Here is a 15,914-nt window from a genome sequence, read left to right as displayed (position 1 = left end):
ATATATTGTACGGTAAAGGAAACGATAAAATCATTTAGCAGCAGTAAGTGGTGCAGTTCGGAGGTTCGTGAAAGTACGAAGAGTCTCGTCGTAAAGTGTTGTAGACCCGCTGTAGATCCAGCGTTCGAATATTAACCGCTCTCAAGTTTCGAAGAAACGTAACATTTCGTGTAACTTTTTGTAAACGTGATTTGAACTGTGACTTTCCTGTTGCGGTAATTCCCGTGAAACAATTAAAAAAAATGGCTCAACTGGTGAAATTTTTTTCCTTCGCGATCGTAGTCCTGCTACTGCTCAACAGTAGCTTCGGATCTACGTTGCCTTCGGACATCTTCCAGGTATGTATGATATCTCTTACATCAACATAACAATTGTAAAACTTATTGTTCGTCGGATCCAATTAAGCTTTCTCTTTTGCACAATAGCCGCTTTCAATTGTATTGTTTAATCGTATAATCGAAGGCTACAGCTTTTTGTTCCCATTTGTTTTCTGTGCAATCAATTAATCGCCAAACAATGCTGCGTCGCATAAGTGAATGTGTTCAAACAAAGTGACGCGCCAACAAGCGTTGGAAATGGATTTTAACGAAAAATTCTATTCCAACTAAAAATAAAACCGAACACCATACATCCGTGTGTCATTAGCGGGAAACAACTGGGGGGAGGCGTGAACACCACGAGGGAAAATTGTAACGTTAATCCGTGATTCGTCTGACCTTCTCGACGACCCAAATCAGTTTAGTGCAGTCAAAACAAACCAACGCACACCACCTAGAGAAGAACCGGCAAATCTAAATTATGCAACACAGTTTGCCGGTATCCATTATCCAATCATCGCGCGTTCTCCTTGACATGTGACATGCGGGATGCATCAAGATGCATCGAAATATGCTGCAGCCCCAAAAGTGGTGGTGGCGTGCTATTCTGAGAGCGCATTTTGGCTCTGAGTGTCGGATGAGCTTTTGATGAATACTTTCGGTTTTCTTTTCCACTTTCTAGCGGTGAGAGTAGGAAATTATCTCAAAATGGCGCGAAAATCAGTGTAGTTCAATTGTACCAAATATTCGTTTTACTTGAATAAGCTGTTCAGCATGATTTGTTCAATTGGCAGCACCATAAAATTTTGTGTTGATTGGTAGATAGTTGTGCTCGTTCAGTTTATTTAAAACATGATAATGATTTGATTTATGGGCTTACCTTTTTCAAAGTGGATTAGATATTTCCAGCCAACCTACGCATCACAAATTCGATTTTAAAACGGAGAAAAGCAAGCTAAACTAACTTTGTGTATATTTACCATAGCATTTTTAGAATATATTTTCACGAATACTCGATCTTCTTTTTCACATGCCAGCAAGTTTTTTTACGAATAAATATATCAAACTGTTATCATATATAATATTGCATACATGACAATATGAGGATGTTGAAAGTTTACGTATTTTTATTGCGGTTTTATCTACCAAACAAATCTATTCAACTATTTGGTGAACTGATTCTTTTTTGATTCACAATTTGGACAAAAAAAATCATTTTGAATTATGTTCACACACATCAATTCAAGATGAACTGGGGATTGGGACAAACCTCACAATCCATGTTACATTCTCTAAATTGTGTTTGAAGACATCTCCTTTTCAGAAACCCATAGCATGCGTCAGAATCTTATCTTAATTTAATATCAACCGTTTTAACCCTTTTACGGGTAGTGGCAGCTATATTGTCACCAACGATTTTTGTTTCTCTTTAACAATAAATTCTCACTTCTAGCCTTACGTGGTAACTAGTTCTGATACCTAGCAACATTTTTTAGAGTGCGCAAAAATCAAAAACTGTTCATTTTTGAGCAATTTTTGTGTTAACGACTCCCAATGTAGAGCAGCAGGAGCAAATTTTTCCGGAAAGTCATTGAAAAACAGTCATTTTGTGGAAGTTTTCGATACATATAAACTGTTTAGGACTTGTTGAGTCTGATCATGAGTTTTATTAGTTGTTGTTGAAACTAACATCAAAAATTCAAATATAAAAAAATCATTTCTACCATCAAGTGTTTAGCGCTAGACGGACAGGTGCCAACTATATTGCCACCAATTTTTTCAATGTTTTTAATTGTTTCGCGTATTGGAAAAAATAGTTTTGTGTGTTTTAGTATGTAAACATGTCGTTGTATTGTAGTTTGCGTTGATTACATGCCTAGTTCTCACGACCCGTTTAAGGGTTAAATGTTGAAACAACACTATTTCATTTTCGATTTAATCCCAATTCAGACATCAGCACAGATGCGCCCTTTTTGGGAGGTTATTGTATTTCTTCGAACGTCTGGCAAAAACTGCGCCTTTCAACAAAAAGTAGTGCCCTGATAAAAAAAAGGAACCATCAAACAAATTTACATAAAACATTGTTGTCGCCTTATCGGACCTGTCGGCTCGCGTAGCGCAAAACGGGGAATCAAAACAAACAAACATGCCAACAGCATTGTTGTGTGAGGAACGAGAGAAGACGCGGTGATTATGTACGACTGACTGGGCACACGGGTTATAGGCATTTTTGGAGTGGGATCCATTCATCCGTTCAATTTGAAAATAATCTACACCACACTGTCATGCCCCGCCAAGCATCACACGAATTTTGCACTAAATAAACGATAAGATAAGTAGAATGGAGCGCAAAGAGGGCCACACAGAAGCGAATACTGCAACGGGGGACAAAATTTGTTTTGTTTATAATTCGTGGGGTACTTTCAACGAAGGTGGGTTTGGAGCATTTGGATCATTGATGAACCACTGAATGTTTATTTTCCTATAGTGGGCATCATGTTGCATCGCTCATTTTTTCACCAGTAAGAGACATTTAAATGCGTTCGTGACAATATGACTTTTTATTCGTTAGGCGCGGACACATGGTACTTTATGAGGTATCGGGTTTTTTTAATAAGAGCGCTATTAAAGTTTTGTTTAAATAAAACAAAAACGGTTTTGGATATCAATGAAATTCTTTATTCATGTGAAAGTACATTTGATGCCATTATGTATGGAACTCGATTTCTTTTGAGTAATTCCAAATGAAATCGACAAATGACAAAACATGAGTATTTTTGATTCGAATGAAAGTGTTCATTTCGTTTGGATTAGAGGAAATATGAGTTTTCCACAGCAATTGGGAATTTTTTGACTCAACCGTAACTTTTGAAAAGGGCATATCGATTTGAGTAAGAGAAATCTTCGATAATTTATATCTCAAAAACTATGAGTCGTACCGAAATAGTGTCTTAGAAAGAGTTATGGAGTATTGATGGTTGAATATGAAAAAAATGTACACTGAGAAAAAAAATTAGTACTCTGTTTTTTTATTTACAAATAAAAATTCTATTTGCAATATCCAAAATACATATTTTTTAATTTTTTTTTTATTTTTTCATGCATAATAGAAGTCATGTAGAAATATTAAAAAATGGGCCCAAGATGGTAAAACTATTTTTGACGAACTTTGTGGAACATCAAATTTTTAGGAATTTTCGAAACTTCGAATTTTTGTATGTTAACAATCATTTTTAGCCACAAATTATGAATCCTGATGTGATATAAAACAAAAAAGATTCTTATCAATTTCCTTCTAAATGTAGCCATTCTCGAAATATTTAAAAAAATATTTCTAATTTATTGTCTTTTTTATAGTAAATAATCCCTTTTAATATGTTTGTCGTGTTATACCTTCATGTTCATGAAATTTTATGAATTTGCTTATAATTTCCAACAACTTTTCCAAATACATCATCATGGTTCATTTTTTGACTCAAGTGTAACTTTTGAAAAGGGCGTATCGATTTGAGAAAGAGAAAACTTTGATAATTTATATCTCAAAAAATATGAGTCGTACCGAAATAGTGTGTTAGAAAGAGTTATAGAGTATTGTTGGCTTAAGTTGAAAAAAATATACACTGAGAAGAAAAATTAGTACTCTGTTTTATTATTTACAAAATAAAATTTTAATTTGCGATATCAAAAAATGTGTATTGTTTTATATTTTTTTCAATTTTTTCATTTAAAATAGAAGTCATGTAGAAAATTTAAAAAATCGGCCCAAGATGGTAAAACTATTTTTGACGAAATTTGTGGTATATTTTCTTCTCAGTGTATATTTTTTTCAAATTAAGCCAACAATACTCTATAACTCTTTCTAACACACTATTTCGGTACGACTCATATTTTTTGAGATATAAATTATCAAAGATTTTTCTTACTCAAATCGATACCCCCTTTTAGGCGAATCAGCCCAGGAGGCTGAAAACCTCTAAAATAAAGAATAAAAAAAAAAGATACCCCCTTTTCAGAAGTTACGCTTGAGTCAAAAAATTCCCAATTGCTGTGAAGAACTCATATTTCCTCCAATCCAAATGGAATACACACTTTCATTGGAATCAAAAATACAAGTTTTTAAAATCTGTATTTGGAATTGCTGTTTTGCATGGCCACCACGGGCACGCTTGCAGAAGTCCAGTCGCTGAACCCAATATTCGACGGTTTTCAAGTATAAATCGGCCGATACTGCTGCAATTACACTTTCGATATTCGTACGAAGTTCATCAATCGTCGCTGACTTGTTGGCATAGACCATAGACTTGACGTAGCCCCACAGGAAATAGTCTAACGGCGTCAAATCGCACGAGCGAAGCGGCCAATTGACTGGGCTATTTCGTAAGATAACACGCTCACCAAACTTGGTTTTCTATAAATCGATTGGTAAATTCGCTGTGTGGCTTGTGGCGCCGTCCTGTTGAAACCTCATATTGTCCAAGTCCATATCATCCAATTTGGGCCAAAAATATTCAATTATCATTGAGCGGTAGCGATTTCCATTCACAGTAACGTGCCGGTCTTGATCATCACGGAAGAAGTACGGCCCAATGACGCCGCCGGACTATGAACCGCACCAAACCGATGCAATGGAGTACGTGTGGATCCGATGCAATGGAGTACGTGTGGATTGCTGCCTGACCAATAACGCATATTTTGCTTATCGCTTATTATAAAGATGATTTTCGTTGAGGACATTGACTCCGAATTTCGGTAGTAAATTTTAATATTCTCGACTCGTTGTTGGATCGTATATCTTTCCATTATGAAATGGGAAACTTTACCGAAGAGAAATGTCGAAAGAGCGTGAAAAAATATGGCGTCGTGTGCTGTCCCTATCGGTCTACTTTTGTAGCGTCCCTATTGAAATACCCGTTAGTTCTCAGAGGGAAACATGAAATTCATGAATACAGTTGAGTGAGATCTTTGAATTTAATTACTATAATCAAATTAATGGTATTCAAACATGCTAAAATTGGTGAAAAATAAGAACTCAAATATTCAAGTTCTTCGCTTGTTTATCAAATAGTATGCGCTTGTTCAATTCGTACTACTGTTTGGGAGTGCTTCTGTTTTCAGTGGTTGTGATTGCTTGCTTTCGAATATTTTTTTAAAATAATTTGTTGGCATCAGTGAGCCAAGATAAATAAATTAATAGACCATCTCTAGCTAGTCGCGCGGTCGGTTAAAAGTTATTATCGGAAGAGGGAATTATGTAAATTAATTGATTGTTATATTATGAATGTAAGATTACCTAAAAGAACGATGTTCATTTTTTTTTATGCAATTTTCTAGTACATCTCTATATATACAACCATTCCATGCTAAATCGATATAGTGGTCCTCAGATTTTCGTGAAAATTGGTAGTTTTTTTCCTTATCGCAAAACATTACACCCGTATTTTTTAGCTTTTTTCATTAAGGTGACCATCTCTATTTTAAGGTTGTCCGAAAAATCAACTTTTCCTCTTTCTTCCAAAAATGACTTTTTTCAAAAATTCATAACTTTTGAATTACTACACCGATTCAGATGATCGACATATCAAATTAAAGCCAATTACCTGGTCTGCAGAAAGTTTGAATTCTGCTCTCGTTATTATTGATTGTATTCGTTTTTTATTGTTTTCATAGTCTCGGGACCGAAGGCACTATATTTTTTTATATTTTTTTTCCGGAAAGCTAAGGATTTTTCACATAACATATGTCGAAACCAGAGAGGCGTTTTTTTTTGTTTTTGAGTTATGTTTTTTTCAGAGTTAAAATCATGTTTTCTCCATTTTTTCCACTACAAAAAATCATAACTTTTTTACTGGACTGATTTAGATGATCGATATATCAAATTAAAGCCAATGAGCTAGTCTTGTTTCAAAAATATTACACTGAATAAAAAAGGATTTTGTTTTCGTAATTATTGATTATATATGTTTTTTATAGCTTACATCGTTTCGGGACCACGGGCGCCATATTTTTTTATATTTTTTCCTGAAAGCTGAGTTTTTTTCACATAATAAATCCAAATACCGGAGAGGTGTTATTTTTCCTTTTTATGTTATGATTTTTCAAAGTTAACATGTTTTCGGTTTTCGTTCAATATTTCTATGCGACTAGACAGGATGTATGTGACTATAATCCAATTGATTGGCAATTGTGTTTTTTCGAAAAAGGGTAGCTAGTAGACTTTAATTTAATATGTCGATCATTTGAATCGGTCCAGTAGTTCAAAAGTAATAAATTTTTGAAAAAAGTCATTTTTGGGAAAATAGGGAAAAATGATTTTTTGGACCATCGGTTAATTTTGAAAAATCATAACTCAAAAACGAAACAAAACGCTTCCCTGGTTTCGAAATATGGTTTTTTTGAAAAATCGTCAGCTTTCCAGGGAAAAAAAAACATAGTGCCTTTGGTCCCGAGACCATAAAAACTATAAAAAACAAGTCCAATCAATAATAACTAAAACATAATTCAAATTTTCTGCAACTGTAGTATTTTTCCAAAAAAAGACCAGCTAATTGGCTTAAATTTAATATGTCGAACATCTGAATTGGTCCAGTGGTTCAAAAGTTATGAATTTTTGAAAAAAGTCATTTTTGGCAAAAATGCGAAAAAATGGATTTAAAAAAAATAAAAAAATACTGGTCTAATAATTTGCGATAAAGAACAAAACTACTACCTTGACGAAAATCTGAGAACCACTATATCGGTTTGGCATGGAATTGCTGTATATCTATTTATATAAAAATGGATTTCTGTCTGTCTGTCTGTCTATCTATCTGATTCTTATGGACTCGGAAACTACTGAACCGATCGACATGAAAATTGGTATGTCACACTCCAGACACTCCACCTCCCCCCCCCCTTCTCTAAGGGGGGGGCTGCCATACAAATGAAACACAAATTTCTGCATTATTCGAGAATTAATCAAGCAAACGAGACCAAATTTGGCATGTGAAGGTTTTAGGATGCAATAAATGATTCCAGGATGGTTAGATACTTCTCCCTCTCTAAGGATGGGCTGTCATACAAATGAAAAACAAATTTCTGCATAACTCGAAAACTAAGCAAGCAAATGGAGCCAAATTTGGCATGTTAAGATTTTAGGGGGCACGAAACGTTTCTATGGTTAATAGACACTCCCCCCTCTCTAAAGTGGAGTAGAGGGAGCGGTCTGTATCTGATGTTATAATGATGGGATATTATAATGATGTTTTGGTAGAAGTACTAGGAATTTTTTAGTAAAAGATAAATTCAACGGGGTCGATTAGAAGATCAATCAATGAACAGTTCTACGATTGGACTCATGAACTTGCGCTTAGTACGAAAACGTAAATGTTTGAAGGTATTGATAACAAAAAAAAAACAAATTTTGGGCAGGACGAAGTTTTCCGGGTCAGCTAGTGTATATATATATTACTAGCTGACCCGGCAAGCTTCATCCCGCCCAAAATTTATTTTTCGTTATCACATCCACGTTTTCTCACTAAGCGCTGTTCATGGTTTTCTTCTAATTTTATTCATTGATTGATCTTCAAATTTACCCTTTAAAATTCCCCTTTGCTATAAAATTCCTAGTATTTCGACCAAAACTACACATTACAAATATCAGATTATTTTCAGACACAATTCTCGGGAGACAGACAGACATCACTACATTATATATATATATATATATATATATATATATATATATATATATATATATATATATATATATATATATATATATATATATATATATATATATATATATATATATATATATATATATATATATATATATATATATATATATATATATATATATATATATATATATATATATATATATATATATATATATAAATCTCGTGTCACGATGTTCGTGATCGAACTCCTCCGAAACGGCTCGACCGATTTTGATGAAATTCTGCACAAAAAAAAACTTGGTAGGCATGAGAATAGGTTGTAATCTATATACGATACCGCTAGGATACCGATTACTATATATTTAATTCCATTAGGGTGGCCCTATGCAGAAAAAAATCTGAATATTTTTTTTCTAAATTTGGCTTTAAATAATTGATATAACCACAAGCGTGAACCCCCCAAACCCTATTTTGAATGGTGATTTTAGTAATTTTGTATGAACAATATTCAAATAATTTTACTGTCCTTCGTTTTTCAAACAGAACGAATTTATTTATATTGTTCTATGACAGATGGCGCTGCGCCCACTACATCGAACTTTTATCCACACATTCGCAAGTAACCTCACTTCGTCTGAAGCCAGGCATATCACCGGCGAGCTAGAAGTATTTTTGAATGAGCACAACGAGAATCATTGAAATACTTCAGATCACACTTGCTCTGTTTACAAAATGACAATCACGCTATTGTCATCAATCCTGATAAAACACCTGCTGGAGAGCACGTGTGTAAATTCAATGTGCAAGCGTTGCTAGAATCATAGATCGCGACTGCACAGTGACGCGAGAAACTGTGATTCGAAGTGTTTCTTCTGGAATCTGGAATTCATCGTTAAAGCACATCGTTCATGCGACTCTCACCATGTTCTTCTTCAATTTCACTAACGTTCCCAACGTTCGCCTTATCATCGTAGTATTATTTGCATCATTTTTAGTAGAACTTGATTGAGATTTCTATGCCAACCAATACACCTTGAATGTATTCTAAGTGACTAGCTCAGGAACATTTGTGACTATAATGCTATTGAGAAGGGTTTCTTACAAGAAAAATCTCCCAATTTTTCTGAACGGACAAGACGGATATTGCACAAACATTAAACAACGAGATCCCACTAAAGGTAATTCATTCATTATCAACATCATTTCTCATTTTGAATTGAATCGTACGCTGATTCTATATGATCAGGACAACGCCATTCTACAATGTCGTGAGCTGTCCCAACAATCTATGATCGACATATGCGCGAAGGTAAAGAGCGGTGTTCAAACAAAACATTAAGTCATGTCGAGTTCGGTCCCACGTATTTCTGAATGTATTTGGTTGAATAATGGAAGACACGAGGATTACTTTATCCAAATATTTTTAGTTTGGTTAGTTAGTTTCGTTAGATAGGCCCTAAGGATATCGATAATGTAATTTCCTTTGAAATTCCAGATCTGTCTACTGATCAACTACTAACCCGTATTCTGAAATCTGATCGAGTCAGAATTACCCGAACGGATTGCAATTTTGTATTTTGTAATCCGTTCGGCTCAAAACCAATCGAGTTGTTCAAATGTGGCAACCTTACCATACAATTCGACATAGCCGACATTGAGCTCCGTGTCCCATTTATGTGAACCCAAAATGGTTATGGATTTTCGTGTGGAATAAAAAAAACACGCCTTTGAAACGAAAATTTTAAATGAAAAATTAGCTCTACACATAAAATATGTTCTACGTAAACAGGTAATACATTCTCTGCAAGTGGGGAAAATCTTCAACGAAAATTGTGCCTGGTGATGACTTTATGTTATAGTTAAAGTTTTGGTGGAAATGCAAGAAAATTCACAGAAAAAAAGTGAGGTTAGGGTCAGGACTGTGTCTTCTATGTATTTAAACGACATCGAGTAATCATTTTCAATTAATCATTGTTAAAATCAATTTGACGTTTGTTCTGCGACAAGGCAAGGTTGCCACATTTACATAGAACGATAGAATTTGAGAGGAACGGATTGAAGAATGCAAAAGATGATTTCGATCGAATTGTGAAGTTGAGTCTCAAACCAATCGGATTCAATATCGGACTGTTCGATATTGTTACCACAAATATTTTTTTTTCTTTTTTATAGTGACTTTCACAACTTTTGGCTGGTTCGTCACTTTACTTCCATTTTTGGAAGAATGTCGGAAGTGAGAATTTTACTCGTGACTTTTGCGTGAGAACACCACAAATATGGTTCATGCGTGGATCTGAAACTTTAACGGCTTGCATGGCGGATGTAATAAGTACAAGGCGTTTATCTAAAAATTGCACCAACGACACGATCCCAAGTGTACGTTGATGTCCAATCATCCACAGAAATCAACAATGCAGACATTGCATCTAGCAATCGTTGGGCAGTACCATATTCGCCTCAGCTGAACAAAACACTCAATGATCATATTAATGTTGAGTTCTGCAATTCGATGTGAAATATTCAATACATTTGTAAGTCCGTGAATATGAATGAAATATGTCTGTATTTTAAGTTCATAATACCGATGTGAATACTCTGTTGAATGGAAATGACGAAAAATTGCGCTACAGAATAGGCAGGTACATCAGCTCCATTGGAGCTGTCTGACGTATCGTTGTTCCCATTTCATGAACAGTTATAAATATGACCGTCCATATTGAAAACGGCAAACGCATGTTTTCCACCGAGAAAACAATCGAACGAAATTGATATTGGTTTTCTTCATTTCATTTCTACACTTTACGACAAAAATATATTACTTTTGTCACCTTATGTTTAACTTTTTAGAGATCAAACATATCAATAACATTAAAGAAATAAATTGAATCAAGAAACATTATACATATTTTAGTTTAAATCTTTTCATTCGTTCTGTTTTGTTGATCACATTCGATTACATGTCTTCATTTTAGAGCGTTTGACTGTGCAGACATTTTGAAGATATTATGAAATATGTGAAGACATTTCAATATGATACAGTATGATTTCCATGAAATTCTATCTATTGGCCGACAATATCGTCAAAAGAAGTAGAGCTTTTGTCTCAATGTCATTCGCTCGCTTTTTTATCAGTGTGATTTGTTTACTTTTGTTCTTGTAATCAACGAAGACTTTTGTCTCGGGGCACTTGCTTCTTCAAACTTTTCCAAGCAGAAAATCCACATGCATATATAATGAATTCAATAACAAAGCGACTTTTACTTCGAATTCTGGAGTACTTGAAGCGGTCTGAATTGTTTTTAGAAGACATGAATTCATTTGCGCTCGAGAATTCGAATGATTGTGACATTATATTTCTATTATTTTGGGCCTATACTCTGCCATTCTATGCATAGTTGTCCCATGTTCCAAATTCAGCAACTGAGAAAAACGCAATCAAAGTTTTCTAGCATATTTGTCTACCAGGAGCTTTAAGCATTCCAGTTTAGCAATACACCGGGTTTTTCATGAGCAGTAAACTATTGGTTAATGAAATGTGAAAAGCTAGCTAGAAGATTAGAAAAATTAGAAGTTAATAAATTCATGGCGGAACAGTTATGCCTAGAATATCAACATGGGACAATTGAACTTGATGTGGTTACAATAAGTTGGTGTTTTTCCGAAAGATTATGCATAAAACATCGTTTTATGAAGAAGGGAGTGATCTGACCACCTTTGCAGACAAGTATACACGTGTTCTGTTAACTTTTTTTATTTGTGTTAGAATTAGTTCGTTCTTCCAAACCAGTAATGAGTACATTAGTCCTGCTGGAAGCGTGACATAAAATTCTTGTACTTGAACCGATTAATTTACTATAGATCTACAAAAAATAAATAGTGGACAATTATGCATGGAATATCAACATGGGACAAGTAAGCTTGATGTTCTACAATAACTTTGTTTATGTTTTTTCGGAAGATTAGGCATTTTAACATCGTTTCATGAAGAAAAGGAAAAATTGTCGAAAAGTAACATGGGACAAATATGCGTAGAACAGCAGTACTGTACAATAGATTAACCTAGATCTTTCAAACGACCACTTCACAAATCGAAGGTTTTTTTTATTACCTGTATTAGAGTGACTTTCAACACTTTTGGTTGGTTCGTTACTTTACTTCCATTTTTGGAAGAATGACGGAAGTGAGAATTGGACTCGTAACCTTTAGCGTGAGAAGTATGGATGTTAACCATTACGCCGGATCGCCTCCATTTCGATAATTAGGATAAGTTAATAGTTTTATTTTCCTCCGATATGATGGTGAAGACATTTGAAGACATTTGAAGACATTTGAGAAATTCATCACAACTGACAAAAATGATCCATTTCACCCAAGGATTGTTTACTGCTTGCAACAAGCGCGAAATAACGTACTTTAGTTCCTCAGCACAAGAGAATAACGACAATGACATTCATGACACTCAATATATTCATATAATAGATTTATTCCACGTCAGATTCACCAGCCCCTGCTAAGACCTTCTTCGTTTTATTAACTTTGACAAACTTTCGTTCGAATCAAAAATACAAGTTTTTAAAATCGGCATATTTAGTTCGATTTCATTTGGAATTACACAAGACACAAGTGCACTCGTTTATCCGGATAGAACATTTACCCAAATGAGAAAAAAAAGAAATTCAAACAAAATCACAATTCTGTTTATAATCCTGATAAAAATTAAAGCCAATTGAACACTTCGTGAAGGAGATGCTCATTTGTCAAAGAAGGAATATTTTTTCTGAAATTTTTTACTTTAGATGTTTACATTTGGTAAATCCAATTAAAATATTTAGACCGAAAAAAATAAACGCGAAAGAACAGCTCATGTTTAAAAGTGGAAACATTCTATGAAATGGTACATTTTGTTTTCTTACCAAATGTCCTAACATTTTCAGGGGGGTCGAGGTTGCGTTACTTTCTGTGTATTAGAGATAGGAAATTGCGTTACGTAGGGGGGCGGGGGAGGGGTCCAAAATCCGGGTTTTAAGCGTTACGTAAGTTGTGCACGACGCCTTATCAAAATAAATCCGTACAACCAATTTTGACTAAAATTTTGACAACTATAATTTTGAGAACATTTTGCTAGTAGGGGAAAAGGGGGGAATTTGGACCACCTAAGCAAATCGTCTAATATTTCCAAACCAATACGGTCTGAATAAAAAATGTCCCATTGTATACTGAGCTACACTTGTTTTCTCTCAATAAATAATGTTTAATCATTATATAAAGCTTCAATCTACCAAACATATCATAAAAGAAAAGAGATGATTTTTGGACATTAAAATTTGATGCGGGGTGATTTGGACTGTCTGTGGGGTGATTTGGTCCAGTGTGTGTTTCATCGAAAAAACATACTTATGTTTATGTAAAATATTTTGGGATAAAGTTACATTCTGTAACATTGTTTTGGGATCGATACCAGGTGTCTTGGCCAGATTCCAGACCAGAAAAGTTGGATTGACACCATCTCGAATTCTGCATGAATCTTTTCACTGTTGGTCGAGCATTTTCAAACACTTTTGATGCTTGGTCAAAGAAAATCCGTTTTCGATGGCCTGCGTTGCTCTTTCAAGCTCCTCCTTCTTCCAACGTTGTCTGTCCATCCACTTCTTGTAATTCAGCGGTATCTGGAATCAATTAGACCAAAGAAAAGTCTCAAACCTGTAGGATCAATTCACCCCACAGAAACGTTTCCATGTCACCCCACACATCACGCATAAATAAAAATGCAATTAATTTCATTTATTGTTATCAAACTTACATTGCTACATCAAATTGTTCCTCTTCTGTAGGCGAACAGAACTTTACTGCACAATAGACGAAAAGTTTGTTTAATCAGCGGGAAAAACCTTAAAACCACGATCGGAAAACTCACATTTTTTGACGCTCAAAGTACTTGATGTATTTATGCTACCGTTTCCCCCACCTGGGAAGTTTTTTTTACCAAAGGTTTTTTTTACTTTAGGTACATACGGTTCAACAATAGAAGGAAATGAAATTATAGAAAATCCAAGTTGAGCCGTAATTTTTGAGATAAAGGGGTGGTCCAAATCACCCCATATGACCAAATCACCCCGTGTTACCCTACTATTATTTTTATCTACTCCTTGTTTGTGTCAAATCACCATGCATAAAAAGATGCGTTCGGTATCTGTTAAAATTCATCGTATTAATCGTATTAATACGTATTAATTACTCTTAACTCTTAATAAATTAATTACTATCGTATTAATTACTCTCTTAACAAACCTTAAGTGTTTTGTTTTACTGTAAAACATACTCTGTCGCTTTTACCGAGTTTCACATTCTCTTCTTATCTTCCGTTTGCCGACAGGACGCAGCTCGAGTTCCACGTTCTACCGACGCGGAAGAAATCTGCTATGAAGATACCCCTTGCGGCTGGGCAATTTATGATGCAAAGAACGTCAAGCCTGATTCCCGAAGGATCCTGCGTTACGAGAGAAACACGTAAGTCACAACCCCCACTGCAATATTTCGGTTCTCGAAGATAAACTCACTATGCTTACCGTTTGACCCCACAGCTGCGTGTGCCCCCATGATTTGCAGTGTATTCGCCTCGACGATGACTTGCAAGCCCGGGCATACGTTTACCGGTGCCGGAAGCTAACCAGCTAGACTGTTTCTCCCACCTGAGGTAGGCGCCATACGACGCAAATTCACACTGCGCCTTCCTCTAACCAGTTTTTTTCCATTTAAGTTTTATCAGACTACGTCCCCTCCTGAACTGTTTTACGGACAAACAATTTAACCGTATTTTATCATTAACATCAATGGTTTTCTAAAGGATAAGACATTCTGCAGATGTCATCAGAAGCAAGCAAAAAATTGCACTCTTGTACCGGTACAAAAAAACACAACTAGATGGCGCCATAGACTAGGACAGTTTATGTTCTACGATAACCACTTTCGCTATTATATCCTTTGTTTTTGTTAATTTTAATACCAACAATGTTCCTGACACATAACCATGTTTCACTTTGTTATTTTTTGTATCTCAACTCTTGTAGTTTTATGTTTGATTAACATAAATTTCCCATGTAATACGATATTAACTAGAGTTATTTTCATTTTCGTATATCCATCTAGTATGAGTGCAGAAACGAGGAAAACAATGACAGTAATTTTAAACTTACTTTTACGCTTTCGATAATAATTTCCACACACAGACAGTTCCTTTGCAAATGGTTCAGTTATCAATGTTAATTTGCAATTATCCAGTAACAATCATAAACCATTCCCACGTTGCGTTGGACTTCTATCCGAATTCAAATAAGGCCAACTCAAACAGTGATCATTCCATCGGTTCACCAAGAACACACAAGAAGCAACCCGATGGATGATTCTCATTGTCATAGCTGATTACACCGTGATGTATCCCATCGAAATAATTTTATGATATATTATTTATTACACTGATTTAATTGGCATTATCCGGCAAATGTTTTTTTACGATACTTAAAGCCGCTGGCTTCCCATAGCCGAATGGTTGATGTCGCCAAACCTGACAGACCATTTCATCTGCTTCAATACTCATTCGAACACTGAAACCATCTCGTATTGAAAGGATCTAACTCATCCCGGTGAAGCATACAGATCGCGTACCTCACAGAGTACAAATACAATAAGATAGATAAGTTTTATTGAAAAAACACACAACAAAAAAGGAAACACTCAACAAAATCGAGGGGGTCCCTTTTCAAAATGTGCAAACAATGACGTTTTGTTTTATCCTTTGGCGTTTTCAATGACAAATTAAATAAATGCTACGACTTTGAACTATCGAAACCATGCTTGTTTATATCCAGTAAATCTCGATTCTTATCAAACATGAAGCTTCTCTCCTTTCAAGTATCTAATATTTCAACATCACCTCTATCAC

The 15,914-nt window shown here is 35.0% G+C and overlaps 1 protein-coding gene across 1 annotated transcript; it reads left to right on the top strand.

Annotated features, from left to right (window-relative positions):
- Positions 1–21: 21 nt before the first annotated feature.
- On the top strand, positions 22–15,087 carry LOC129769708 (uncharacterized). Its single transcript, XM_055772132.1, has 4 exons — positions 22–338; positions 14,349–14,482; positions 14,557–14,669; positions 14,733–15,087. The coding sequence occupies exons 1-3, from the start codon at positions 243–245 to the stop codon at positions 14,648–14,650; spliced, it is 324 nt and encodes a 107-aa protein (XP_055628107.1). The 5' UTR covers positions 22–242; the 3' UTR covers positions 14,651–14,669; positions 14,733–15,087.
- The last annotated feature ends 827 nt before the right edge of the window (positions 15,088–15,914 follow it).

Source organism: Toxorhynchites rutilus, chromosome 2 (genome assembly GCF_029784135.1).
Source record: "Toxorhynchites rutilus septentrionalis strain SRP chromosome 2, ASM2978413v1, whole genome shotgun sequence".
Lineage (NCBI taxonomy): Eukaryota > Metazoa > Arthropoda > Insecta > Diptera > Culicidae > Toxorhynchites > Toxorhynchites rutilus.
This window is presented reverse-complemented; position numbering and strand designations above follow the sequence as displayed.

Coding starts and splice junctions, on each gene's coding strand:
- LOC129769708 (XM_055772132.1), top strand. CDS start 243: ATGGCTCAACTGGTGAAATTTTTTTCCTTCGCGATCGTAGTCCTGCTA. Junction 339..14,348: donor TGCCTTCGGACATCTTCCAG/GTATGTATGATA, acceptor GTTTGCCGACAG/GACGCAGCTCGAGTTCCACG. Junction 14,483..14,556: donor CTGCGTTACGAGAGAAACAC/GTAAGTCACAAC, acceptor TTGACCCCACAG/CTGCGTGTGCCCCCATGATT.